The following is a 27,016-nucleotide window of genomic DNA, read 5'->3' as shown; positions in this document are numbered from 1 at the left end:
AGAAGGGTAATATTCTGTAAGCCAAAGGAATAATAGACTCATAGAGTTAGAAGCGACCAAAAAGGCCATCGAGTCCGAATCTCTGCCTTGAAGAAATACTCAATAAAAGCATTCCCAACAGATGGCCATTCAACTTCTGTTTACCAATGCCCAAAGGAGGAGTCTCCACCACCCTCCAAGGCATCAGAAGATGGTAGAGATGTTCTACCCATTTATAGGGCACTATGCTGCACAAAAAAGCTCACTCCCAAGTGCACCATAGACAGATGGCTGCAGTTCAAACTAAATTACTGTGGTAGTGATGGGAAACAGTAGCCAGTCCTGAATGTCAGGGGTATGACTACACATGAGTGCATGAGGATAAAGCAATTTGGTTCAAGCTCCAGGGCCCTTTCACAGAATTCTAGCATGTAGCAAATGAGGGCCTTGCTTCCCAAATAGATTTTCCCTCCTCAATTACATTTTTCTTCAGTTCCAAAATTTTCAGCATTGCAATAGCCTAAGGTTTCAGTTGAGTATTAAGAAATACAGGCACCCAAAGGAAAGGGGCAGGCAGTTACCAAAATGTGAACACAATAACTATTGAGTCCTAGATGCAAATGATTTTCTTTGTCTCGCTTTCTGCAGCACTAGATAGAAATTGAGTAACTGAAAGAGAATTTCATGGACCCAAATTATTTGGGAGAGCAATCCTTGGTGCTATTTTAACTGTGATGGAATCCTGGGATTTGCAGTTTATGGAGGGTATTTAGAATTCTCAGTCAGATAGCTCTAGTGCCAAACTACAAATTACACAATTCAATGAAATATTAACAGGACAATTAAAGTAGAGTGATAATGCTATAATTGTGTAGTGTGAAAGGGCCTATAACCTGACCACCCTTCTTTAGGTATGAACATTTCACCTGGCACTTCAGACAGGTTCTGTATTATTTTCACCCCTTGATGTTATTTGGCCCTTAGAAAGAATGGAGGGAAGAAATACCACCCATACCACCCATAAAAGGTCTCATTTCACTTCATACTTATCCTGAATGCAAAAACACTGAAATCAGAGATGGGTGATCTATAGCAGACCCATCTAGTGCAAAACAGACAACTTTGTACTAAAGCAAGTAGTAGCAAGGTTCTCTATATATTACTTAAGAGCATCTAATGCAGTGGTTCTCAACTTGTGGGTCCCCAGGTGTTTTGGCCTACAACTCCCAGAAATCCCAGCCAGTTTACCAGCTGTTAGGATTTCTGGGAGTCAAAGGCCAAAATATCTGGGGACCCATAGGTTGAGAACCACTGATCTAATGTATAATCTCTGCCTCCATAAAGAGTTGCTGCACGGAACTGGAGCTGAAAGATACAGGCAGGGCTGGCCCGAGAAAATTTTAACTATTAAGCAGGGGGCAAAAATTGCGCCAGCCCGCGCTGCGGGAGGTGTGGCCATGCCCCGCGGGAGGCGGGGCATGGCCAGACCTGGCCCCGCCTCCTGCACCCTGGCCCCGCCTTCCACGCTGCTCACCCTGACCCTGTCTCTTGCGCAGCGTGGGAGGCGGGGCCAGGGCACGCGGAGCGGGAGGTGTGGCTCCGCCCAGACAGGGCCCTACCTCCCGCTCCGCGCGCCCTGGCCCATGCCAGCTGGCCAGACGGGTGAGGGTGAGCAGTGCGGGAGGCGGGGCCAGGCCTGGCCCCGCCTCCCACGCTGCTCACCCTGACCCCACCTCTCGTGCAGCGTGAGAGGCGGGGCCAGGGCGCACGGGTCGGGAGGCGGGGCTCCGCCCAGATGGGGCCCCGCCTCCCGCCCCGTGCACCCTTGCCCGGCTGGCCTCCATGGCGCCCCTGGGACCATGCGCCCGAAGTGGGTGCTTCAGTGGCCTCCCCGTTGGGCCGGCCCTGGATACAGGGAATGGGAATGTGCAGTTATTACACTAACCCAAATGCCTGCTGCCTGTGTTTACCCTAAATTATAAGACAGAGGTTGTTTGTAATTCCAGATGTTGAACTGCAACTTCTGTTAGCATTTAGATTGTAGTGAGGAGTAACAGACCAACATCTGCTGAAAGGTTTACAGGCTTCAGTCCAAGTTGTCACAACAATCTTACAAAAATTCATTAGATATTAAATAAAGAGTCAAGATAGGGATCTATCATTGATCGATAATTCATAGGAAAAGTGAAAATATTTGGAACACATTTTAAGTACATAGAACATTTTTAAATAATTGCTGCCAATGCACAATAAAGGAACAACGTAACCATTAGTCCTCAAGGATATAAAGAGATTATTTTCCATTTTTGGTTTCTAGTCGTTTCCAATGGAAGCTAACATGGAGACACTGACATGGAGAGCCACCGAAACACTTTCTGTCTTTTCCTCCCATAAAAAAGAATTCCTTCAAAGAAGGTGTCACCCTGTCAGCACCTTTGCCTTCAGACGTGGCAGGAAGGGCGGAGGCTGGCTGGAAGGGCGGAGGCTGCCTGTTCATTAATTGCATCGTATTAAGCTTTGAGGCAGACAAGTACTTGAGACAGCCAAAAGGTGAGGATTTACAGGTTTCCTTTCACCACTCCTCCATCCTCTGATTCCCACCCCTTTCCTCGAGTTTCTTCTTCTTCTTTAAAGAGGAGTGGCCAGAGCTCATATTAAGGCCTGATCAAAAGGAAAGGTATGAGAAGCGAAGGGAAGTGCTAGAGAGGCAAGACATCCAAAACATGATAGAGCAAAACAAGTTGTTGGATTTAAATCAGTTTCGTTCTGCTGGTTTTAAGGATACTGAATCACATTGACTCACCTATCAACCTATGGCAACTCTATAAACTTCATAGGATTTTCTGAGGAAGGAAATATGCAAAGATGACTAATCCTGCTATACATTTCTGCTAGACTAGTTGTTGTTCACCTTCTGCTTGTGAATACTAATTATTCTATTTGTTAAATATACTACTTTTTCAGTCACCAACACTTTAGCTTGGAAAGAAAGAATTTCGCATTCTACTATAGTGAACATCACTTGTTTTATTTGGACTATATGAAATACTATTGAATTGAAATATAGCATGCAGTTTTCCCATTCTGAAGTACAATTACATTTTCACTACTAAAGTATTTATGAGTTTATTTACTAGTCTGGAAATTCCATGGGATTTTGTTTCCAGAGCTTCTAGCTATCCCAATAAGGTTCCAAAAATACCAAAACAACTCAGAGAATGGAGTTCCTTTCTTTCTTCAAAGGGAAGGAATATTCCCAGCCATTCACTGCATTTTGACTGGAGAGCTTTTAGAAGACACAAAAGTAAATAAGCCCCCCCTTCCCAAAAGAAAGCCTTGTGCATAAAACAGTGTTTTGAATCCTAACCAATACATTCACAGCCTTGCCTCAAAATTCATTGTTAGACTGCAGATGGGTAGAGCATATTGCACACCTTCAGTACAGGAAGCCCCAAGTTATGAACAAGATAGGTTCTGTAGGTTTATTTTAAAGCTGAATTTGTATATAAGTTAGAACAGATATATTTTAAGACTAATTCCAGCCAAATATATATATCTCTTTTAGCTTTTGATAGCATAGGAAAAGGTTAACATCCCTGTGGTGTTTGCTTTGCTGTCTGTGCCCTTGTTCGGAATATTTCGCCTCACTTTTTGTCCCTGTGATAATTGGATTTTGAAAAATTTGGTTTGTTGTGGAAACAAGGATTGGTGGTAAAGCTTCAATTGAGACACCTTTTCCCCATGAAAACTCTTCCAGGAGTGAATTTTCCTTCTGAAGAGTAGATTTCTCTCTCTATCTGTTATCTTAACTATGAATCATTTGTGCTCTGATGTTTGTAACTCAGGCACTGCCTGCACTTTCTAGGGGCAAAACTGAGCACAAGAGTGACAGTTCTGTCTGTCTAAAGTATACAAGAAAATGAAAAAAAAAATGACAAATGTCTTCTTGGCAGAAATGGCATATGTATTAGGGATATAGAATCGACATAGATGCTCTCTCTAAACTGTACCTCGGACAAGGGTTTGGTAAACCAACCTCTTCTGCTGTTAAAACTGTTCTCCGCCATACCAATAGATCCATGTTTAAGCATTGATAGCTCCAGGAGTTCCTCGATGACACTGATTTTCTGGACCACTCACAGTCTGGTTTCAGGCCTGGGCACAGTACTGAGACGGCTTTGGTCGCCTTGGTGGATGACCTCCGCAGGGAGCTGGACAGGGGGAGTGTGACCCTGCTGGTTCTCCTGGACATCTCAGCGGCTTTCGATACCATCGACCATGGTATCCTTCTGGGGAGGATCTCTGGGATGGGGCTCGGTGGCACGGTTCTGCAGTGGCTCCAGTCCTTCCTGGAGGGCCGTTCCCAGATGGTGAAGCTGGGGGATACCTGCTCGGACCCCTGGCCATTGACCTGTGGGGTCCCGCAAGGGTCTATCCTATCCCCCATGCTATTTAACATCTACATGAAACCGCTGGGAGAGGTCATCCGGAGTTTTGGAGGGCGTTGCCATCTCTACGCAGATGACACGCAAATCCACTACTCGTTTCCATCTGAATCCAAGGAAGCCCCTCGGATGCTGAACCAGTGCCTGGCCGCTGTGGCGGACTGGATGAGGAGGAACAAGCTGAGGATCAATCCTGACAAGACAGAGGCTCTCCTGGTCAGTCGCTCGTCTGATCGGGGTATTGGGTGGCAACCTGTGCTGGACGGGGTTGCACTCCCCCTGAAATCACAGGTCCGCAGTTTGGGGGTCCTCCTGGATTCAACTCAAACTTGTGCGCCAACTGCGACCATACCTCGTGAAGTCTGATTTGACCACGGTGGTCCATGCCCTAGTTACCTCTAGACTGGACTACTGTAATGCGCTCTACGTGGGGCTTCCCTTGAAGACGGCTCGGAAATTACAACTGGTCCAACGCTCGGCTGCCAGATTAATAACAGGGGCGAGTTACAGGGAGAGATCTACTCCCCTGTTTAAGGAGCTCCACTGGCTGCCGTTCACTTTCCAATCCCAATTCAAGGTGCAGACCATCATTTATAAAGCCCTAAACGGTTTGGGACCAACCTACCTTCATGACCGTATCTCCTACCATAAACCTGCTCGATCTCTTCGATCATCAGGGGAGGCCCTCCTGTCGCCACTGCCTGTATCCCAGACCCGCCTGGTGGGAACAAGGGAGAGGGCCTTTTCTGCTGTGGCCCCCCGTTTATGGAACTCACTGCCCATCGAAATTAGGCAAGCCCCCACTCTTTTAGCCTTCAGGAAAGATTTAAAAACCTGGCTTTTCCGATGTGCTTTCGAAGAGTAACTATTACACACTTCTTTTGTTACTCCCCCATCATCTACCCTCTAGATTGTTTTTATCTTATGTCCCTGGTCTCCGTGATTATATTCTTATCCTTTTCTCACCCCAAGTTTTAATTAAGTGTCTCATGCGGCCCGCATATATATATATATATGTAAATCTATATATATCTATATATATATATAGATTTTGTGTTGCAGTGTATATGATTATTTATTGTATTGTTTAATTGTATTGTGATATGTTGTTTTATATTTTGCTATATTGTACTGTTCTGGGCATGGCCCCATGTAAGCCGCCCCGAGTCCCCGTTGGGGAGATGGTGGCGGGGTATAAATAAAGTATTATTATTATTATTATTATTATTATTATTATTATTATTATTATTATTATTATTGATAGCTGTGAAGGCCTGAATGAATTGCAGGAACTGCTGTTATTCCAAATATATGCTCAGGTACTTAGGGTACATGAAGTTTGACACAACTTTAAATGTTATGGCTCCATGCTATGGAACTGTCGGTGTTATAGTTTTACAAAGTCTTTAGCCTTCTCTAATAAATAATGTTGGCACCTCACCAAACTACAACTTACATGATTCTGTAGCATTGAAGCAACACACTTACACTGATGTCAAACTACATTAATTCTACAATGTAGATGCCGAGCATACTCAGTGATCTCAAGGAGGCTTGCTATAAGACATGTGATTATTGCAGTAACTGTTTTTCCCAAGTGTAAGCAGTGAATTCATTGGTTTTCTCATGTTGCTGGTTATTTGTGAATATGCAAGGCACATATGCCTTTCAACAGGTCCTTCTTGGATGGTGAGAACAAGAGTAATTCCAACTCTGATCTGTGTCACACACCACTTCTCACTTCCTTAATACCCAAACAGTGGTTATTTACACCCTTCTAAGCCTTTTCTTTCAACCATCAGGGCTTTTTTAAAAAATTAAGCCATTCGAAAGAAATAATAATTATATCTGATTATTTTAGTAAATCTTATTTCAGTTTTAGGTGTCATAGCTTACATTTTCTGAGCTCACTTTGAATTCCCTGCCAGTAGCATCTTCCTAAGTTCAAAGGCCCTTTTAAAAAAGAAAACTGTTTGTTGCTTAATCTTACAGTATTCTGTATCTGCTTACCAAATAAATATATCATGATTAAGTAGTAGTTTGGAGACTAAATCATTCCTGATGAAAAGAAAACCAGCCACAGATGCAGGCAAAACATCAAGAGAGAATGCTACCAGCCATAAAAGGCTTTGACAACACATAAAACCTTGTAAAATAATATCTCCATACTCTTGCCTACCAACCCCCACTCTAGTGTGAGTCTCTTTTCCAGTACAACTGAAGAAAGAAGGAACAGCATTGCAGCTTTAAAGAACTATACTCATGCTTGCTGATCAAAGAATTCCAATTAGGTTTGAGAGATGTGCACTCCAGTGATGAGAGAGAATTTTCAAATAACTGAATTGAAACATCATCTTGTAATAGTAACTTTGGTGTTTTGTTCTTCATTTCACACATAGACTGAAGTATGAAAACTCCATGATGGGGTTGCCTTGGAGTTAGAAATGACTTGAAGATGCATAATAACAAGTAGATTATAGATACTCATTATTAATACTATTCCACATTCATATAATACAGTGGTTCTCAACCTGGGATCCCCAGATAGTTTTGGCCTACAACTCCCAGAAATCCCAGCCAGTTTACCAGCTGTTAGGATTTCTGGGTGTTGAAAGCCAAAAACATCTGGGGACCCCCAGGTTGAGAACCACTGATATAATATGAAACACGGAAGTTTGAGGAAGGGGATGGCCTTTTGTCACCATCAGGGCAGAGGATCACTTTGTTTGTTACATACTTATTTCCACTGTTCCTGGGTCATTCTGCTCCAAAGGCAACAAAATGAACTTGGCTTCTTGCTACTATGAAAGGGGAAACAAGATGTTTGTTTGGAGCAGGGGCAGCCTAAAGAAGTAGGTGAGATGGAAATAGGAAGGCTAGGGAGCAAAACAGAGAAAGTGAGGCCATAATGACAGGAAATAGGCAGGATGCTTTAAAGTACTTAACATACCTGAGGGCAATATATTGCCAAATCTTCACACATCTAGGGGGTTTAGGGGCAGGTTTTTTTATTTACCTTAAGGAAAGGTTTCTCCTACAAAAGCTATTTAAAAATTAAGAAAGGTTCATAACAATGATTGTGGAAAAACTATTTCCTGGAAGCTCTGCATGTCAACAACAACCACCACCACCACCACCACCACCATTCATCTATCTGGCTGTCAAATATTTATAATTTGGGTAAATTTAATTTTGTTCTTTAAAGATATGTATGAAAACACACTGTAATAATAGAAGGGGTAGGAAACCCGTGAAGAAGGAAGGATTATAAAAATGTGTCAGGAGAAGAGCAAAAAGTATTGAAAAGCATGCATGAGAATCTCTTTGTTTTTGTGATCCTAAAACTTTCATGTTACGTCTGTTGTCTGTTTCTGCTTTTCTTTCCACCAAGCTTAATTGCACAATTATTCAGAAATGTATACGGAAATTTCTTCTGGATTCATATGCTCTCTTACAGGGAACATAAAAATAAGAAGTCTATAAAGATGGGAAAAAATCAGAAGGCTTAGTCAGGGCTAAACAACCCAAACAATTCAATAAGAGCAGATCAGTTCCTCCAGATGTGCCCAAATGTGTTGGGAAGCTAAGATATTTGTTGTAGTACTTGTTTAAAAAAATAATAATCCAGTGATACTTCTGTTGTCTCAGACTACTTTCTTGAAATTCTCATAACCACCATCATCCACAAGGTATTGTCAGTGGACCAAATTTGCAATTAAGATTATTCATAGTTGTCGATGGACTTTTGGTCAGCATAGTTTATCCAGTAATTGCCCAACATCTTGGCTTCCTAAAAGTAATAATGTAAAGATTAGTTTAATATAAACCATTATTGATATTTAACAATTATCAGACTGAATAACAGTGTTACTTTGAAGGTTGCTAGTTCGAATCCAGGGAGACAGTGGATGAGCTCTCTCTGTCAGCTCCAGCTCCCCATGCGGGGACATGAGAGAAGCCTCCCTCAAGGATGGTAAAACATCAAAACATCTGGGTGTCCCCTGGGCAACGTCCTTGCAGACAGCCAATTCTCTCACACCAGAAATGACTTGCAGTTTCTCGAGTCACTCCTGATATGGGAAAAAAACTTTGAGTAAAAGTTACTTAGCAATCCTACAATACATTGTAATATTGTGATCCAAATTCTTATTAACTTAATGTATTGCTGGCTGAATAGAAGCATGTTCTTCCAAATATTGACATCTGAAGTAAGATGCTAGGCATTATAAGCATGTGAGAGAGAAAAGGGGGGGGGGGACAGTAATTTTCCAATGCTCCTTCTAGGAAAATATGGGTGCATTGAGGGAAGGGGCTTTTTATGTGGTCAGTATCTATTTGTCTACAATATGTTTTTCCTTTGTTTTGAAAATGAGTTTGAAATGAACTATACCAGCTGCAGGATAGTTCTTTCCCCTTTCTCTGGGCAGATCCCCACAATCCCAGTGTCCCCCCCCCCCCATAATTGGCTGTGGTCTGGGGGCAGGGGAGAGGCAGCTCACCCTAACATTTCAAAGCAAGGTACATCCTCCTGAGCTTTTGGACTTCATTTCTCTGACATCAAGGGCAATTTTGTTTTGAATTTCGATGTCAGAGGGGGAAAAGTCTTCAGGAATTTCCACAGGCCCACAGAGCAAGCCTACAAGTTTAGGTTTCCCTGCTCTGCCTCCCAATTTTTCTCTCTCCCTTCCCTCTCTCTCCCCCACCCCACACTTCTTCACAGCCTTTCCTTTGAGACAGAGATTGTAAAAATTAGATGGTCTCAGGATTTCCTCCCAGGAACCATAGTAGAGCAGTCTAGTTTGCTTACTTCACAACAATACTATACATTACTACTGTAACTATAGATTGATATCAAATGTTTGGCAGGAACTGTACAACTATTTTAAATAGAGTTAAAATAGAAGTTGGAAGAGATGTATGAAAACGCTATTCATTCTGGGGTTTTTTTTTAAAGAGGAACACAATTGACAGTAAAACCCAAGATGTACTTTTGAAATTGCAGTGTTTCAATTGCAATGTTTCAATTGCAATGACCCTGATAAATTGCAGAGTTGAAAAAGATTTCAAAATCAGGCAGGCTAGGGAAACCCATTTTAAGTTGATCATGTAACTAGAATGTTTTTTTCATGTCAGGAGCGACTTGGGAAACTGCAAGTTACTTCTGGTGTGAGAGAATTGGCCATCTGCAAGGATATTGTCCAGGGGACGTCGAGATGTTTGATGTTTTACCATCCTTGAGGGAGGCTTCCCTCATGTTCCCGCATGGAACTGGAACTGACAGAAGGAGCTCATCTGCACTCTCCCTGGATTCGAACCAGAAACCTTCAGGTCAGCAACACAACCTTCAAGTGAGGAGTCCTACCGGCACAAGGGTTTAACCCATTGTGCCACCGGGGGCTTTATGTTACTAGTTGATTTATGGAGACTATACTCCAAAATAAATAGTTTCTCAACACTGGCAGAGGACTCAGGCTGAATTCACACTGCCATAAAATCCAGATGATCAAATCAGATAATCCATATTACAGTAGAGTCTCACTTATCCAACATAAATGGGCCGGCAGAATGTTGGATAAGCGAATATGTTGGATAATAAGGAGGGATTAAGGAAAAGCCTATTAAATGCCAAATTAGGTTATGATTTTACAAATTAAGCACTAAAACATAATGTTATACAACAAATTTGACAGAAAAAGTAGTTCAATACTTAGCAATGCTATGTAGTAATTACTGTATTTATGAATTTAGCACCAAAATATCATGATGTATTGAAAACATTGACTACAAAAATGCATTGGATAATCCAGACCATTGGATAAGCGAATATTGGATAAGTGAGATTCTACTGTATTTGATTTGGACTGGATTATATGAGTAAATGGCTGGATCTACACTGTCCTATATCTCAGGATCTGTCTGCTTTGAACTGGATTCTATGATTCCACAATGCCAGATAATCTGAGATAATTAGATAATCTGGGATCAGATCCTGGGATATAGGGCCCCTTCTACACTGCAATATAAAATCCAATTTATCTGCTTTGAACTGGATTATATAGTAGTGTAGACTCATATAATCTAGTTCAAAGCAGATAATGAGAATTATCTGATTTGATAATCTGGATTATATGGCAGTGTATAAGGGGCCTAGGGCAGTGCAGATCCAGTTTACACTGCCATATAATCCAGTTCAAAACAGATAATCTGGATTTTAAATGACAGTGTAGATGGGCCCCCAAAAAGTCAAGGAAGAAAACTAAAAAAATAACCTACCAAAACAGGGTTGTAGAGTGCAACATCATCCAGGGTTAAAGGTATAGGAATCATTTCATGTTTGGTCAAAGAAGTAGTATTACTTTTATCATCTTCCATTCTACAATGCAAATTCAGAGCGCCTTCAATATAATGAGAACATACAACTAAACTCATCAACATACAAAGTGGTACTAGGACTGTGCACTCTGAAGACCTTGTTTTTCCACACTATGTGAAATACACTTTCTAAAAACCAAATGGAATTAATTATTCATAAAATGTAGTACACTCCGTCCTCCACATTTGCTGGGAATTTGCATAAAAGAGAAAAAACATGAATGCATGAAAACTTTTTTTATATACTTGAGAGAACATCACACTTTGCAAATTTGATTATCTGTAAATTTGATTAATATGTTCTCTTTAGGAGTCTCAAGCTCCTTCTGAACAACACTATTGTCAGCCTCTGCCAGAATTTGCCTATGGAGTCACAATGGAAGACCTAGGCCTTTTCCACACAGGGTCCATCCAGGCAGGGCCCAAAATGTGCAAGCTCACTTGCTTTCACTGGAGGTGTCCAAATTATGCCTCCAGTAAATTTGAATTATTTTGGGAGAAAGCAGAAAAATCCTTCTTGTCCTGAATTAATTAGGTACTGAATTACACTCAGGTCTTCCTGAAAGACCCAGGTCTAATCCAATATGGGCCCTGTGTGGACTGCCCCCTCAATAGTCCTGGGGCTACCAAGGGGGCAGTTCGCACAACCCTCTCCCCAAAACCTCTTTAAAAAAACCTTTAAAATGAAAGTAACTTACCCAGCCACCTGGTGCCGGAGTCCTGGTGCATAGGAATGACATGCCAGGAGAAGGGCGGGCAAGGAGTGATTTCCCTCCTCAACCACCTTCTCCTGGTGAATCATTTCTATGTGCCAGGAGGATTCTGGCACCAGGGTAAAAGTGGCTGGGTTAGTTATTTTCCTTTTTAAAGGGGTTTTGGGGAGAGGGTAAGAGTGCCTGAATGTTCTCCTGGAAGGTTGTAGGAGTGCATATAGACACCCAGCAATGAAAGCGTGGGCTTTTGGGATGGTGTGGGGACAGAAGGCTGCCCTGATACAGTTTTTTTAACCTGGATTGGCGCGGACTTCTTTCCTGTCTGGAACTTTTACACTTGCATATTCGAAAACTGAAGAAATGCAGTATTCACCTAGAGAAATTTTAGGATAACTGTCTCTCTCTTACTGTAGAAAAACAAAATCAACTAGTTCATAAACAGGTGTCATCAAATAACAGTTGAAATTAAACCAAAAATAGTTACACTTTAACAAGATCTTTCTCTTTCTCTTGCTTCAATGCCTTGTTTTCTTTTGTAAATCTGAATATTTTTGATAAGTCCTTATGATGTATTTCCTGTTGCTTTGCACGTACAATCATCCTGTTTGGATTCATTTCAGATCCTTCATGCTTACTTGGAAATAAATATTCCACCTTGAAAAAAATTAGGGTAATGCTTTAAAATAAAATAATCAAGTTGTTTTGAACAATAAAGTCATCAAGAAGTAACAAGTGCTAGCAGGCAAAGGAGAGATAGAGTTAGAATAATACAATTGTAGTATATTAAACGGCTCAATCTACACTGTGTAAACTCATATAATTTAATTTCAAATTGCATTATATGGCAGTGTAGATAGGGTCCACTCTATCTGCCTGCCTGCCTGCCTGCCTGCCTGCTTACTTATCTATCTATCTATCTATCTATCTATCTATCTATCTATCTATCTATCTATCTATCTATCTATCTAGTGGGCCCTATCTACACTGCCATATAATGAAGTCTACACTAACCATGTAATGTGGAAGTGTAGACTGAGGGCCCTTCTATACTGCCTTAAAACCTGGGAGGATCTGGGTTATTTAACCCAATTCCTTCTGGTTTTTGTCCCCACCCCCAACCCAAACCCTGGGCTTTGTCTTGGGGGGGGGGGCAGGGAGCGGATAGATGCCATCTTGGGTCAAGCTTTGGAGGGCATTCAGTCACCTTCCAGCCCTCAATTTCCCCCTCAAAAATGTACTTGAGGGCTTACTGGCAGTGGAGGCTCCTCCATCGAGTATAGAAAAAGATACATCAGAAGGTGGGGGGAATATCCCTCCCCCCCCCACCTCCTGACGCATCATTTTCGAGTGTCGGGAGTACTTTCCAGAGGGCTTACGCTTCTGGCAAACCTCTCGGGTAAGTTTCTGAGAAGAAAAGGGGCGAGGGGTAGCTGCCATCCTGCTCTTACAGACTATAATCATTTGGAAGCCTCAGGTAAACCTGTTATCTATCATGGGTTTTAAGGCCTGTGTAGAAGAGCCCTGAGGCTGTATCTACACTGCCATATAATCCAGATAATCAATTATTATTATCAGAAAGAGAGAAACCAATACCTCAGACCATTCATTATACAAAAGACACACTGGGATTTTTATATTAAAAGAACATTTTTATTGGCCAGCCAGAATGCTAAAATAACATAAAAATGGCCCTTTTTCTATATAAAGCAACTCCTCTGAGAACTGCATTTTTGGAGTCAATTGGGGTAAACCGTAGGAGTGATGCAGATATTTGATCTGGATTGGGATCTTGATCTCTTATTAACAGTTAGTTTGTTTTAACTTTTGTTGTACTGTAGGTTGCATGCTATATGTGTATTTTTAATGAGTTTGTCAAGTGTTTGATATGGATGATGGGCTACTCAATAAAACGTATTATTATTATTATTATTATTATTATTATTATTATTATTATTATTATTATTATTAAATAGCCCACTTTATCTCCCCTGAAGGGGACTCAAATCTCCTTTGAACTGGATTATATGAGTCTACATTGCTAAATAATCGAGTTCAAAGCAGACAATCTGTATTTTATATGGCAGTGTAGATCCAGCCTGAATGTGGAGCTTGAAAAAAATCTGAATACCTTGCCACCTAGTGTCTCTTTTAGACATTATATGAATTTGTTAGCAACAACTTGCAGCAAATGCTTCATCTATACTTCATAAGAAAGGGAAAATCAGCCTGCCTTGTATAATAAGCCTTGCAAATGCTAATTTTGCTTGATAGCTATCTTTTCCATCTTGGAAAAACTTCCCCTCATATTTTGATTCTAATAAACTAATTGAATTCATAAACTATACTCAATTTTTACAAATGTCAACCATGTGCCATTCAAAGTTCAAGAAGAGGGAGGAATGGGTTAATGAACTAACAAGTGTCCACTAAATGGAATAATAACAATGTATTCTTGTTATTTAGTTCAAACAATTCAAACATGTATTCAATAAACCATACAGTCTTTCATAGATGTCATGGAACCTATTGGGAACATACAGAGGCTTACAAGTTGTTCTCTTGATACATTAAATACAGAATGAATAAAAATAAAATAATGAAAAGATATTATGTCTATATTTACAAAGCATTGTGTTTCAAATCAAAGATACTCTATAAGGTTTTATTCTACTGCAAGTATGAGCCTAAATGGCTCAACCTGTTGTTTAAATATCCAAGAAACTCACACAGGTATTCTACAAAGCAGTGTGTAACACTGAACAAAAGTAAGTAGTATGTATTAATAGTTGTTAATTGTACTAAGCCAGAAAACACTTTGTACAATTGTATTAATGTTACCCAATACTTGCAGACCCTATCACTAGATGAAGACTATAAGTAGTCGAAACCGGTTGTGGATCAGGGGTCTACTCTTCTTTGAAGAAGAAACAAGAAAATAACCAAGAAAGTTTATTACCATTCATCATACTGTGAATGCAACAGTTTGATTGGCTTTTGTAACCATTTATCTGAAATTTATATTTGTTTATTGTGTATAATACAATGTTTGATGATATTTAATACATTGTTATTATTCCATTTAGTGGACACTTAGAATCATAGAATCATAGAATCATAGAATAGTAGAGTTGGAAGAGACCTCAAGGGCCATCTAGTCCAACCCCCCGCTAAGAAGCAGGAAATCGCATTCAAAGCACCCCCGACAGATGGCCATCCAGCCTCTGCTTAAAAGCCTCCAAAGAAGGAGCCTCCACCACGGCCCGGGGGAGAGAGTTCCACTGCCGAACAGCCCTCACAGTGAGGAAGTTCTTCCTGATGTTCAGGTGGAATCTCCTTTCCTGTAGTTTGAAGCCATTGTTCCGTGTCCTAGTCTGCAGGGCAGCAGAAAATAAGCTTGCTCCCTCCTCCCTATGACTTCCCCTCACATATTTGTACATGGCTATCATGTCTCCTCTCAGCCTTCTCTTCTGCAGGCTAAACATGCCCAGCTCTTTAAGCCTCTCCTCATAGGGCTTGTTCTCCAGACCCTTAATCATTTTAGTTGCCCTCCTCTGGACGCTTTCCAGCTTGTCAGCATCTCCCTTCATCTGCGGTGCCCAAAACTGGACACAGTATTCCAGGTGTGGTCTGACCAAGGCAGAATAGAGGGGGAGCATGACTTCCCTGGATCTAGACGTTATTCCCCTATTGATGCAGGCCACTTGTTAGTTCAAGTCCTTGGGAACCCATTTTTTCTGAAAGGAATGGGTTAATACCAGCAATTTATTTTGTAGGAAGGAAAGGATATGGATTGCATGCATGTATGTGAACAGACCATGATAGGAATAAGAGGGAGGGAGGTGTGGCTTCATTTCAGGCACATGACCCATTCTGCAACCTGTGGCTTTTTACATTGGATATACAGACCTCAAAACACCCCATTGCAGTTCCCCAATGCACGAGAAAAAAGAAGAGCAAACACAGTATATTCTGTCCAGTGAGGCTGCAAACCAAGCATGCCAAAAAGGCATGAAAAATGTTATATTTTGGCTGAATATTTGATATTATGTTCTGCAGTATCAAATATTCAGCTAAGATTAATTTACTCTTTTAGATAAAATAACCATTAGTATGCAAATTTGCTTTTGTTTTTAATAAATGATAAAATTATATGTATACGAAAATTGTTTTAAAATAAATTTCTTTAGCAGTCATTATCAGTAACTGTTTGATTTGTATTCCAACTTCATATACTTCATATGTGCCCAGGTATATGAAAAAAAATTATTGGATGAAAAGGGCTGGAAAAAGTTTAAAGAACTCTGAATGCATACAGCTCAGCCAGTAGATATTAAAGTTGTGACTACTAACCAGATCATGAACACTTTGCTCTTTTGTGATGTTGACAAATTGTCCATTTTCTTCTAGAAGCCTAACAAAAAGCATCAAAGAAAGGTAAAATTAACTGGGAAGAAAACCATGCACCAGCTGCTCAAAAACTCAATAGGTTTTACTCTAACTGCTGTCATATTATCATCCTTTCTGGTTATTTCATTGGAAACATGTTATAGTTGGGATAGCTGAGCAGGAAAGCAGGGAGGTCAGTAAATAGTTTGTTGTATTTTTCACACACACAAGCTCACATTGTCTGGAAATTATTGTAATAATGTCTTTCAATACCATCTTCTTTTTCTTTTTAAAACTTTGTCGATGTTATTGATGACGTAAACACTGGAAGAATAATCCTATTTAATGTGAATAGTAGCACTTGGATATTGTTCATTCTTAGATCTGGAAATGTGGTAATAATCGAGCTCCTCTCCATGGACACAATAGACCAAAACTACATTTGGTCAAAATGTGTGTGTGTGTGTGTGTGTGTGTGTTTTTAAAAAGTTGCACCACTAGAAAAAGTGCATCTATGGCCCATCTTCACTGCCATATAAAGCAGTTTGAACTGCATTATAATGGTGTAGACTCATATGATGCAGACTGAGCTGCACTGAACTGGATTATATGAGTCTACAATACCATATAATCCAATTCAATTAAGTTAATCTGCATTCTGAAACTACATTATATGGCAGTGTTGATACGGCCGGTGTTACACCTCAGAGTGTGAAACATTAATATTTTAAACTACTAGATGGAAAACTACTAGATGAAAAAGACCTTTCTGAATGAAATAATCACTTCAATAAGAACAATTTTATCACACTTGTAGAAAAATATACATATACAGCTATGTGTTTAGGGTTCTCCCTTCCACCGATGGAAGGAGGTGTCTGTGAGCAGAAGGGAGGGTGTGATATCTGCAGATACTCTCTCTCTGCTGCTTCCTGTATCCCTTTTAACTCCTAGATTCAAGAAGGTTTGATGGACCCTTTGAAAGCACTAGAAGAAGCATGCAGTGAGACCTCAAGAGGATAAAGGAGATTCATGAAATTAATTTCCACTCTCTTTCTATAACCACAAGTCTTCAGGAATAATAATAATAATAATAATAATAATAATAATAATAATAATAATAATAATAATAACAACAACTACTTTATTTTTATACCCCGTCCCATCTCCCCGAAGGGACTTGGGGCGGCTTACATGGGGCCTTGCCCGATAAAACAATCAAATATCAAAACACGGCAATAAAACAGTTATCCAATAAAAACATCAATTACAGTAAAAACAATAGTTAAAATCAACATAAAACATACAATATTAACACTGGAGACTAATTCATAGAACCCAGGCAACGTGCAACATGTGCCGAAATGGGCCGAAATGAGGAAGGTAATTTCACAGTTGAAATGGACAAAGTGCAATATAGCATTGGCAACACCTCGAGAATGGGGCTATTATAAAATGGGCAGATAGATCAGTCCGACACCAAATTAAGTATCAAAGGCCTTTTGAAAGAGCCAGGCTACGGAAGGAGAGGAGGGTAGGGGCCTGCCTGATCTCTCTAGGGAGCGAGTTCCAAAGCCGGGGGCCACGATGGAGAAGGCCCTCTCTCTCGCCCCCACCAACCGCGACTGCGAGGGTGGTGGGAGCGAGAGAAGGGCCTCCCCCGACGAGCGAAGAGAACGTGCGGGTTCGTAGGGGGAGATGCGGTCTCTAAGGTAGGTGGGTCCCAAACCGTTTAGGGCTTTGTAGGTGATAACCTGCACCTTGAATTGGGCCCGGAAAGTAAATGGCAGCCAGTGGAGCTCCTTAAACAGAGGTGTTGAACGCGCCCTATAATTCGCTCCGGTTAGAAGCCTGGCTGCTGAACGCTGTACTAGTTGTAATTTCCGGGCCATCTTCAAAGGCAGCCCCATGTAGAGTGCATTGCAATAGTCCAGTCTAGAGGTAACTAAGGCATGGACCACCATGGTCAGATCAGATTTCTCGAGGTATGGTCGCAGCTGGCACACAAGTTTTAATTGTGCAAAGGCCCTCCCGGCCACGGCCGACACCTGAGCCTCAAGCGTCAGCCCCGAATCCAGGAGGACCCCCAAGCTGCGGACCTGCGCCTTCAGGGGGAGTGCGACCCCGTCAAGCACAGGTTGCCACCCAATACCCCGATCAGACATACGACTGGAGGACCTCTGTCTTGTTGGGATTAAGTCTCAGTTTGTTCACCCTCATCCAGGCCAACACAGTGGCCAGAGACTGGTCCAGAATCCAAGGGGCTTCCTTGGATTTAGGTGGAAAAGAGTAGTAGAGTTGGGTGTCATCCGCGTAGAGATGGCACCGTACTCCAAAACTCCGGATGACCTCTCCCAGCGGTTTCATGTAGATGTTAAAAAGCATGGGGGACAAAATAGAACCTTGTGGGACCCCACAGGTCAATGGCCAGGGGTCCAAGCAGGTGTCCCCCAGCTTCACCAACTGGGAACGACCCTCCAGAAAGGACTGGACCCACTGGAGTGCAGTACCCCCAAGGCCCATCCCAGAGAGCCGCCCCAGAAGGTCGATGGTATCGAAAGCCACTGAGATGTCCAAGAGAACCAGCAGGATCACACTCCCCCTGTCCAGCTCCCTGCGGAGGTCATCCATCAAGGCAACCAAAGCCGTCTCGGTACTCGATTAATTAGCCTTTCTTCATGGCTCAAGATGGAGTAGGTAAAAGTAAAGGTTCCCTGACATTAAGTCCAGTCATGTCCGACTCTGGGGTTGGCGCTCATTTCCATTTCTAAGCCGAAGAGCCAGCATTGTCTGTAGACACCTCCAAGGTCATGTGGCTGGCATGACTGCATGGAGTGCCATTACCTTCCCACCGGAACGGTACCTATTGGTTTACTCACATTTGCATGTTTTAGAACTGATAGGTTGGCTGAAGCTGGGGCTAACAGCAGGAGCTCACCCCGCTCGCCAGATTCAAACCACCAACAAGTTCAGCAGCTCAGCGGTTTAACCCGCTGTGCCACTAGGGACTCCCACCCACCAGGTGGGGTACAACATTATTAAACACACAGATAAAATGTAATACTACTAAATGCATCTAATATTATACATAACACAAATTTTGACACCAATATGAATGAAATGTATTGTTAAAATGTATAGTTTAAAATTGACTAAGTAGGCCTGTGAAAGAGATAAGTCTTCAATTGATTTTTTTTTTTAATTCTAAGAGATAATTTAACTGTTTAAGCTCTTCTGACAGGTCATTCCACAGTATAGGGGTGGACAATGAAAAGGTCCTCTGTGTAGGTGTTGCCAGTCAGGTTCTGGCTGGTTTGAGAAAGTGTCTCTCAGAGGACCAAAGTGTATAGGAAGGATTATATTGTTGAATCTGCAAGTACTCCAGGGAAGATATATATATATATCAGGCTCAACTATCCAGTGTAAATGAGCAGTATGCCAATATACCTGGAGCAGGAGCCATCCCCCAGCCCCAAATTAGTTGGCACTGTCTTTGCAACATAATAAACACAACCTTATAGCCATTTAAAGTCTATGTAGAAGTGAGTTTAAAAGTCACTTAAGGGTGTAATAAACAACTTGCAAAAAAGTACTTTGATCCCCAAGTTCCACTTCTGGCTTTCCAGATATTGTTGGACCACAACTAGTCATGGACCACAACAGTGATGAAGAATGATGGGTGTTCCAGTCCAGCGAAATCTGGAAGGCTTCATTCATCTATCAATACCCAAATGGTTCCTTCTAACTCCAGCTAGAGTCTATTAGTGCATTCACACTGTAGAATTAATGCAAGTCTGACATCACTTTAACTGCCACGATTCAATATTATGCAATTATGGGAGATGTAGTTTGGTGAAGCGCCAGTGGTATTTGACAGAAATGGTTATAAACCTTGTAAACCTACGATTCCCATGATTCCGCAGCACTGAGTCATGGCAGTTAAAGTGGTGTCAACATGACATTATTTCTACAATTTAGAACTGACTTTGCTGGTATAATCCTTTGACTACAAAATCATAACAGCACCATATGAAAGTTTATATTATATAAGCAAGCGAAACATGTGGAAATTGTGTCATACTGTTTGTTTCGAGTGTAACTCACCTCTTGGATAGAACCATGTTCTGAAGGGAAAAATTATACATATGGTGCAAACAGTGAAGATGCTTTGCATTTTTTCTTCGTCTTTCAAATGTTTCATTCTATCAATCAATAAAAAAGAGATTATTATATGTTAGTGCTTATCTTATTTGGTTTGGAAACCTTTGAAAAACTACTAATGGCTCTCTCCAGGACAAAGTTTAAATGTTTTATTTTCACTGATTTCAAAGCAGTCAGAACATTTAGAATCCTGAAAATTATTATCACTCTTCTTCAATTAATTTTGTGTTTAAAACTACTGTATATTAGAAATGGTTAAGGACCTCATCACATGGAAGTCCCAAATGCAGGCAACAGCGGGGGGGGGGGGGGGGGGGGATTTGCTGAGCAACATGACAAATTTATATGGCAGCAAGGGAAAAGTCACTCTACACCCCACATTACTGCTTTCCCCATAACAGTGGAAAGGAGTGGAGATAAATAAAATAAACAAATACAAGACAGAGGCCCTCCTGGTCAGTCGCTCGTCAGATCGGGGTATTGGGTGGCAACCTGTGCTGGACGGGGTTGCACTCCCCCTGAAATCACAGGTCCGCAGTTTGGGGGTCCTCCTGGATTCAGCATTGACGCTTGAAGCGCAGGTGTCGGCGGTGGCCGGGAGGGCTTTCGCACAACTCAAACTTGTGCGCCAACTGCGACCATACCTCGTGAAGTCTGACTTGACCACGGTGGTCCATGCCCTAGTTACCTCTAGACTGGACTACTGTAATGCGCTCTACGTGGGGCTTCCCTTGAAGACGGCTCGGAAATTACAACTGGTCCAACGCTCGGCTGCCAGATTAATAACTGGGGCGAATTACAGGGAGAGATCTACTCCCCTGTTTAAGGAGCTCCACTGGCTTCCGTTCATTTTCCGATCCCAATTCAAGGTGCAGACCATCATATATAAAGCCCTAAACGGTTTGGGACCCACCTACCTTCGTGACCGTATCTCCTACCATAAACCTGCCCGATCTCTGCGATCGTCAGGGGAGGCCCTCCTGTCGCCACTGCCTTTATCCCAGACCCGCCTTGTAGGAACTAGGGAGAGGGCCTTTTCTGCTGTGGCCCCCCGTTTATGGAACTCATTGCCCATTGAAATCAGGCAAGCCCCCACTCTTTCAGACTTTAGGAAAGATCTAAAAACATGGCTCTTCCGATGTGCTTTCGGAGAGTAACTGTTACATGCTTTTGTTACGCCCCCATTATTTATCCTCTAGACTGTCTGCTATCTTTTCCTAGTTCCCTGTGGTTTTATTCTTATCCTTTTTCTTATCCTTTTCTCACCCCGAGTTTTAACTGAGTGTCAGTGCGGCCTGCCCTGTTATACTGCTCTTTGGATTTTGTGTTGTACTGTATATGATTCTTTATTGTATTGTTGTAATTGTATTATGATATGTTGTTTTTATATTGTGTTATATTGTATTTTTCCCGGGCATGGCCCCATGTAAGCCGCCCCGAGTCCCCATTGGGGAGATGGTGGCGGGGTATAAATAAAGTTTTATTATTATTATTATTAAATAAATAAAGAGGAAGGAAGTTCACAAAGTGGGTTTTTGTTCTCATGGCCCACTGTTGGGCCACGGCCTATGGCTTGGGAGCCACTGCTTTAGAGGAAGGGACTGGCAAAACTATTTCAAAATATTCCTGGGCTAAGAAAACCCTATGAAATTCTTGGGGCTGCTAAAAGTCATCAGGCTATAAGGTAAACATGCACACACACACACAAAGGCCACTGCCATCCTCTCGGGCTGAGAGTGTGTGACCTGTCCAAAGACAAACCCTGGTTTCCTGGAGGCTTACATCAATAATTAAATCATTATATCACCCTGGCTGTCTCTTAATTTACAGCAGAGTGTTTAGAATTCAAGCATTATTCAAGACCCACCACACAAATTCTTATTTTCTTATGTTGGTTTAGTCCAGAGCTTTCGAAACATTTTATGTTGGTGACACACTTTTTAGACATGCATCATTTCACAACATGGTAATTCAGTTTTACTAATAAACCGGAAGTAACCAAAACCTTATAAGAAATATGAACATGTATATAAATTGTAATAACTGTATGGAGAACACATCTCATGAAAACCTTTCATTTTTTAAAAAAATACATGATTTGTAAGACAGTAACATACATTTTCAAGATTTTGTCATGTCTTGTTACTTTTGTGTAACATACCTACACATTTCAGCTGACACACTAAAATGTCGTGTCACACAGTCTGGAAAACTCTGGTTTTGTCAGATTTCATCCATTAAAATGACCAAAACAAAAAATTGTGGAAATCATTTTTTTAAAAATATCATAGAACTTTCTCTCAATCCAGTACAAAATATTTTTAAAATGCATTAATTCTAACTGATTCAATCAAACAGAAATCACTGCAACACTGAGTTTAACCATACAAACAAAAGTAATGTTTTGTTGTGATCAGCATGCATATGTAACAATAAATATGAGATTTGATTCTTTTTTCTTGTCAGAAAGGGTTTTTTTTTGCTTTTCAAGATCCAGTTATAACAGTAATTTTGAATAATCTAAATAATGCAACACTGCAATATTAAAACAGATTGAAGAAATCCACAGAAAAGGGTAGTCAAGGTAAGACACAATTTATAGCCCTCATTGAGAGAAGCAGAGGACCTGTTCTTATCTGCATAATTGATTAGGAAGCTTAAATGCACCTTTAAAGAGCCCGAGTGCCCTGAAGTAAAATGCAAGGGGAAATAGCATTTTGAAATAAAGACAATGTTGACACAGACCTGGAGACTGCCTTTGAATAGTTAAGGACAGTCTCTGAAACAACTTTTCCTAACATTAAGGTGACCCTTGCCCTTCTTTACAAGTAAGGGGTGCTTTGTGACTTTAAGCAAGCTCAGTGCAGTTATTGCATCCTGATTTAATGAAGATTTAAAATCTCACCCAAATTAATGGCGGTATTAAGGGTCTTGCTGCTTCACACAATTTCTGGTCCTTCTTAGACAATCACAAATGGCACTCACTGTACACAATGTCAACATCAACCTTTATCATTTAATATATTTTGACAGAGCAGCTAGCTTGTTGAATAGACAGTTGAGTGAGTCAGATGTGCTCCAGATAAGAGCGTGAAACCCACCACTCCCCTTGACTTTGTAGTTCTCTAATCATCCTAAGTAAAGAAGACTTGTGAATCTCTCTGGCAGGAAGCAGCTGATGGCACAGTAGCCTAGCCCCATTGTGTGGGCCCTCTCTGCCCCGGCTTCATTATTATCATCATAACAAAGCCAGGGCTTCCCTCTCTCCTCCCTCAGATCTCAGCTTGATCTTGAGTCTTCTGAAATTCTCCTTCATACTGTACCATTTGGGCATCTCTTCCAGACAGAGAACAAATAGGAAAACGCATCCTCCTCCACCAACACCGCCCCCCCCCCCCCAATCCCTGCCCCTCTGGGGATATGGAGGGATGGGAAAGGAGAGATGCAAACCTGATGAAGATTATCTGTAGAGGTCACCACCTGCTGCGTTTGGGATGGCTCCCCATGCCTCTTCTGCACTTCAGAAAGCCAAGAGAGCAGCAACTGCAGGGAGGAAATGAGGGGAAAGGAGTAGGAAATCTTCAATGATATTTCAAGAAATTCTCAGACAGAGGGAAAAAGAAAACAACCCAAACAAGTAGCAGAAATCATCATAGATAAGATCCATTTCCCCCTTTTTGTTTTGATCTATCAAAGGTTAACTGGGCTACTCAGCAGAATGTATCAGTGTTGTTTATTACAGTCCTGGAAAGCAATACAGGTTAGGACTACTTTAATTGTATCTTTGGTTAATTAATATCCCTACCTTTCTGCCCAAACATTTGCTCAAGGAGGTTAATTACAATAAAATATACTTTAAAACAACAACTCAATAAATAAATAAAAGGAAAGATAATTAAAAATAAAATACATCCAGTCCCTGTTAATAGTAGTTAGTTTGCATGGCAAAATATTACATGAACTCAAATGTTGTCGCTTGCTGGCACATGGACAACAAAGAAGTTGACAACCTAGCCTTGCTCAGCAGAAAGTGCCAGAGTCAAGGAGCGGCCACCAAGAAGGCTCTCCTGATCTTTATATCCAAGAGTTGTTGGACTTGCAAAATGACTTTAATAAAGATCTTAAAATCCAGGCAGATTGCAGTATAGTACAATTCCTATATCTACAGGAGATGGACTTTGCTTGAATATGTAAAAGCACACATATTGAAATGAAGGACTTCTGGTCCAAAAATGACATAGAAGATCGAGAAAATGCTTAGAAAGAACATATTGATTATGGGGTCATACTGCATTTCATATAGCCTGCTCTGAGTAGTTATTAGGTCATAACCAACACTCTGACTTGTGTTTGCCTGGAAACAGACTGGAGCCCAGTGATGTTGTTTTAACAAAGCAGTTGTATACACCGTACAAGCTCCCCTCCGGCTCACAATTAATAGACTGCATACAGCATAAGAATAATGGTGTCCAGTAGTATAGATAAAATTAAATAATTGTGGCATGAAACAACAGTAAAGCATCTGTCTTTCAGAAGCATTTTTAGGAGTACACAACAGTCTGATCATATGTCAATGTGTGTGGGGGGTTTTTTTCTGGGATTTTTTTTAACATGACACAGTGACTATCTTTGGCAGCACCAACAAAGACCATCCATGACGTTAAAACTTCTTATTTCCTTAGCCGTAACGGAATTAGCCTCTGGTGGCGCAATGGGTTAAACCACTGAGCTGCTGAACTTGCTAACCGAAAGGTCGGCGGTTTAAATTTAGGGAGTGGGTGAGCTCCCATTGTTAGTCCCAGCTTTTGCCAACGTAGCAGTTTGAAAACATGCAAATATGAGTATGTCAATAGGCGCTGGTCCGGTGGGAAGGTAACAGCTCTCCATGCAGTCATGCCGGCCACATGACCTTGGAGGTGTCTACGAACAATGCTGGCTCTTTGGCTTAGAAATGGAGATGAGCACCAACCCCCAGAGTCAGACATGACTAGACTTAATGTCAGGGAAAACCTTTACCTTTACCTAATGGAATTTATTGATGACATAGGGCACACTCACACAAGCAACAATATCCAGAGGTGTTCCGAAGTACAGTAGAGTCTCACTTATCCAACATCAATTTATTTATTTATTTATTTATTACAACATTTATATCCCGCCCTTCTCACCCAACAGGGGACTCAGGGCGGCTTACAATAAAACACACATATAAAACCTGTACAATACACTATAAATCAGTTAAAAAATAACTTACATAAAACATTCATAAACAGGCCAGCAGAACGCTGGATAAGCAAAAATGTTGGATAATAAGGAGGGATTAAGGAAAAGCCTTTTAAACATCAAATTACATTATGATTTTATAAATTAAGAACCAAAACGTCATGCTTTACAACAAATTGATAGAAAAAGCAGTTCAATACACGGTAACGTTATGTAGTAATTACTGTATTTACGACCTAAGCAACAGAACAATGCAATGTATTGAAAACATTGACTACAAAAACATTGACTACTAAAAGGCAGACTGCGTTAGATAATACAGATCATTGGATAAGCAAAGGTTGGATAAGTGAGACTCTACTGTATTGCTGTTTTGGGCCAGCTCTGGATTCTGCCTTGGTATTTACATTACTTTGCTCCCAAATGAAGTTAGCAGTTGGTGCAGAGTCCTCACTGTCCAGTCAGGCTGAACCTAGGTCAGCCTCACTGGAGAAGTACCTTTATCTGTGCCATTGTTTGTCACTATAGCGGTAGACTCAAAACTCTAGAGAGCTTGTGACCATTGCTTGGTACTTTTACCAAAGTAACCAAAGGCACAGCATGACTTGGAAAGTGTGTGTGTGTGTGTGGGGGGGATGTATGAGGTGATCCCCCTCCAGTCTCCAGCACAGGTACGTAAAGCTCGAGGAAAGTAGGATGGTGGCACTGGGATGCTTGAACAGTGTGGCCAATTCTGAATAATAATAATAATAATAATAATAATCAACTTTATTTTTATATCCTGCCCCATCTCCCCGAAGGGACTTGGGGCGGCTCACAACAGGGACAAGCCCGAAACAACAACACAACATATTTGACAAAAATATTCTGAATCTGAATCAGCCCACTGTTCATACTGACAAACTCTGAAGTGCAAAGTGCGGGGAAGCTCTGGAGCTTTTTCCAACTTTGCCTAAGCAACTGAGTCAAGTGTAAACATTATGGAGCCAGATCCGTGTAAATGATCCATGTAGGTTCCCCTCACTTATGAAATCCTAAATGTATGTTTCATACTTTCTAGCAAAGGTGTTATTATTTTACAATTGGCTTTAATCTATTGTTAGTCATTAGACTGAACTTAATAGACCATTTTGTTAAACATGGGAGCGATGAGTACCAAGACAACAGGATAAACTAATTAGTGTCTGGAAGGAAATGGAAAATACTGGGCCATTCAGCAAAGAAGGGTCAATGCATGCATGAGACAAGTAATGCCAGTCAGAAGCATGTTTGATGTGGCCACTTTCATTCTAATGACTGCTGGTCCAGCCTTGGGTCTCCCACCAATCTCTAATCAACAATTCACAGACTCTCATTTCAAGGCCTACTAATATTTCACAGATTAAAACTGGAACACTGGCAAAAGTTATTAATGAGGGAAAACGCGCAACTTTGACAAGGCTGTTGCAATTTATTTTCTCAGACCCTCCTGGAAAGAGTAAGACTCTCCTCTTCCTCTCCTCTCCCTCCTGCTGAGTTAATTGACTGCAAACTACTTTTGCACTTTGCAGCAATTGAAGCAAACTGATGACAAAGGGATAAAGGGGGAGACAGAGAAAAAAACCAGCACATTTCAAAAGCAGTTGAAAAAGTGAGTGGGCAGAGGATTATTCAGGATTGTCGCTGTCAGATTGGGACAGTTGCAGATTATGCCATTATTTGGTGCTGATGTACAGTGTCTGCATCATTAAAGACAGT

The 27,016-nt window shown here is 41.2% G+C and overlaps 1 protein-coding gene across 2 annotated transcripts in view; it reads right to left on the bottom strand.

Moving 5' to 3' along the window:
* Positions 1-2,135: 2,135 nt before the first annotated feature.
* Positions 2,136-27,016, bottom strand: part of LOC103280638 (uncharacterized) — an 87,582-nt gene continuing 62,701 nt past the window's right edge. For both annotated transcript variants that reach the window (XM_062976308.1, XM_062976313.1), the window contains 6 exons: positions 23,507-23,599; positions 20,000-20,097; positions 15,860-15,920; positions 11,994-12,163; positions 10,698-10,797; positions 2,136-8,214 (listed from right to left, as the gene is read on the bottom strand). In XM_062976308.1, coding sequence (XP_062832378.1) covers positions 8,146-8,214; positions 10,698-10,797; positions 11,994-12,163; positions 15,860-15,920; positions 20,000-20,097; positions 23,507-23,599 — 591 coding nt within the window. In that variant the 3' untranslated portion in view covers positions 2,136-8,145. The remainder of the gene's footprint in view (positions 8,215-10,697; positions 10,798-11,993; positions 12,164-15,859; positions 15,921-19,999; positions 20,098-23,506; positions 23,600-27,016) is intronic.

Source organism: Anolis carolinensis, chromosome 1 (genome assembly GCF_035594765.1).
Source record: "Anolis carolinensis isolate JA03-04 chromosome 1, rAnoCar3.1.pri, whole genome shotgun sequence".
NCBI lineage: Eukaryota > Metazoa > Chordata > Lepidosauria > Squamata > Dactyloidae > Anolis > Anolis carolinensis.
The sequence above is the reverse complement of the archived record's forward strand: the minus strand, read 5'-3'. Positions and strand labels throughout refer to the sequence as shown.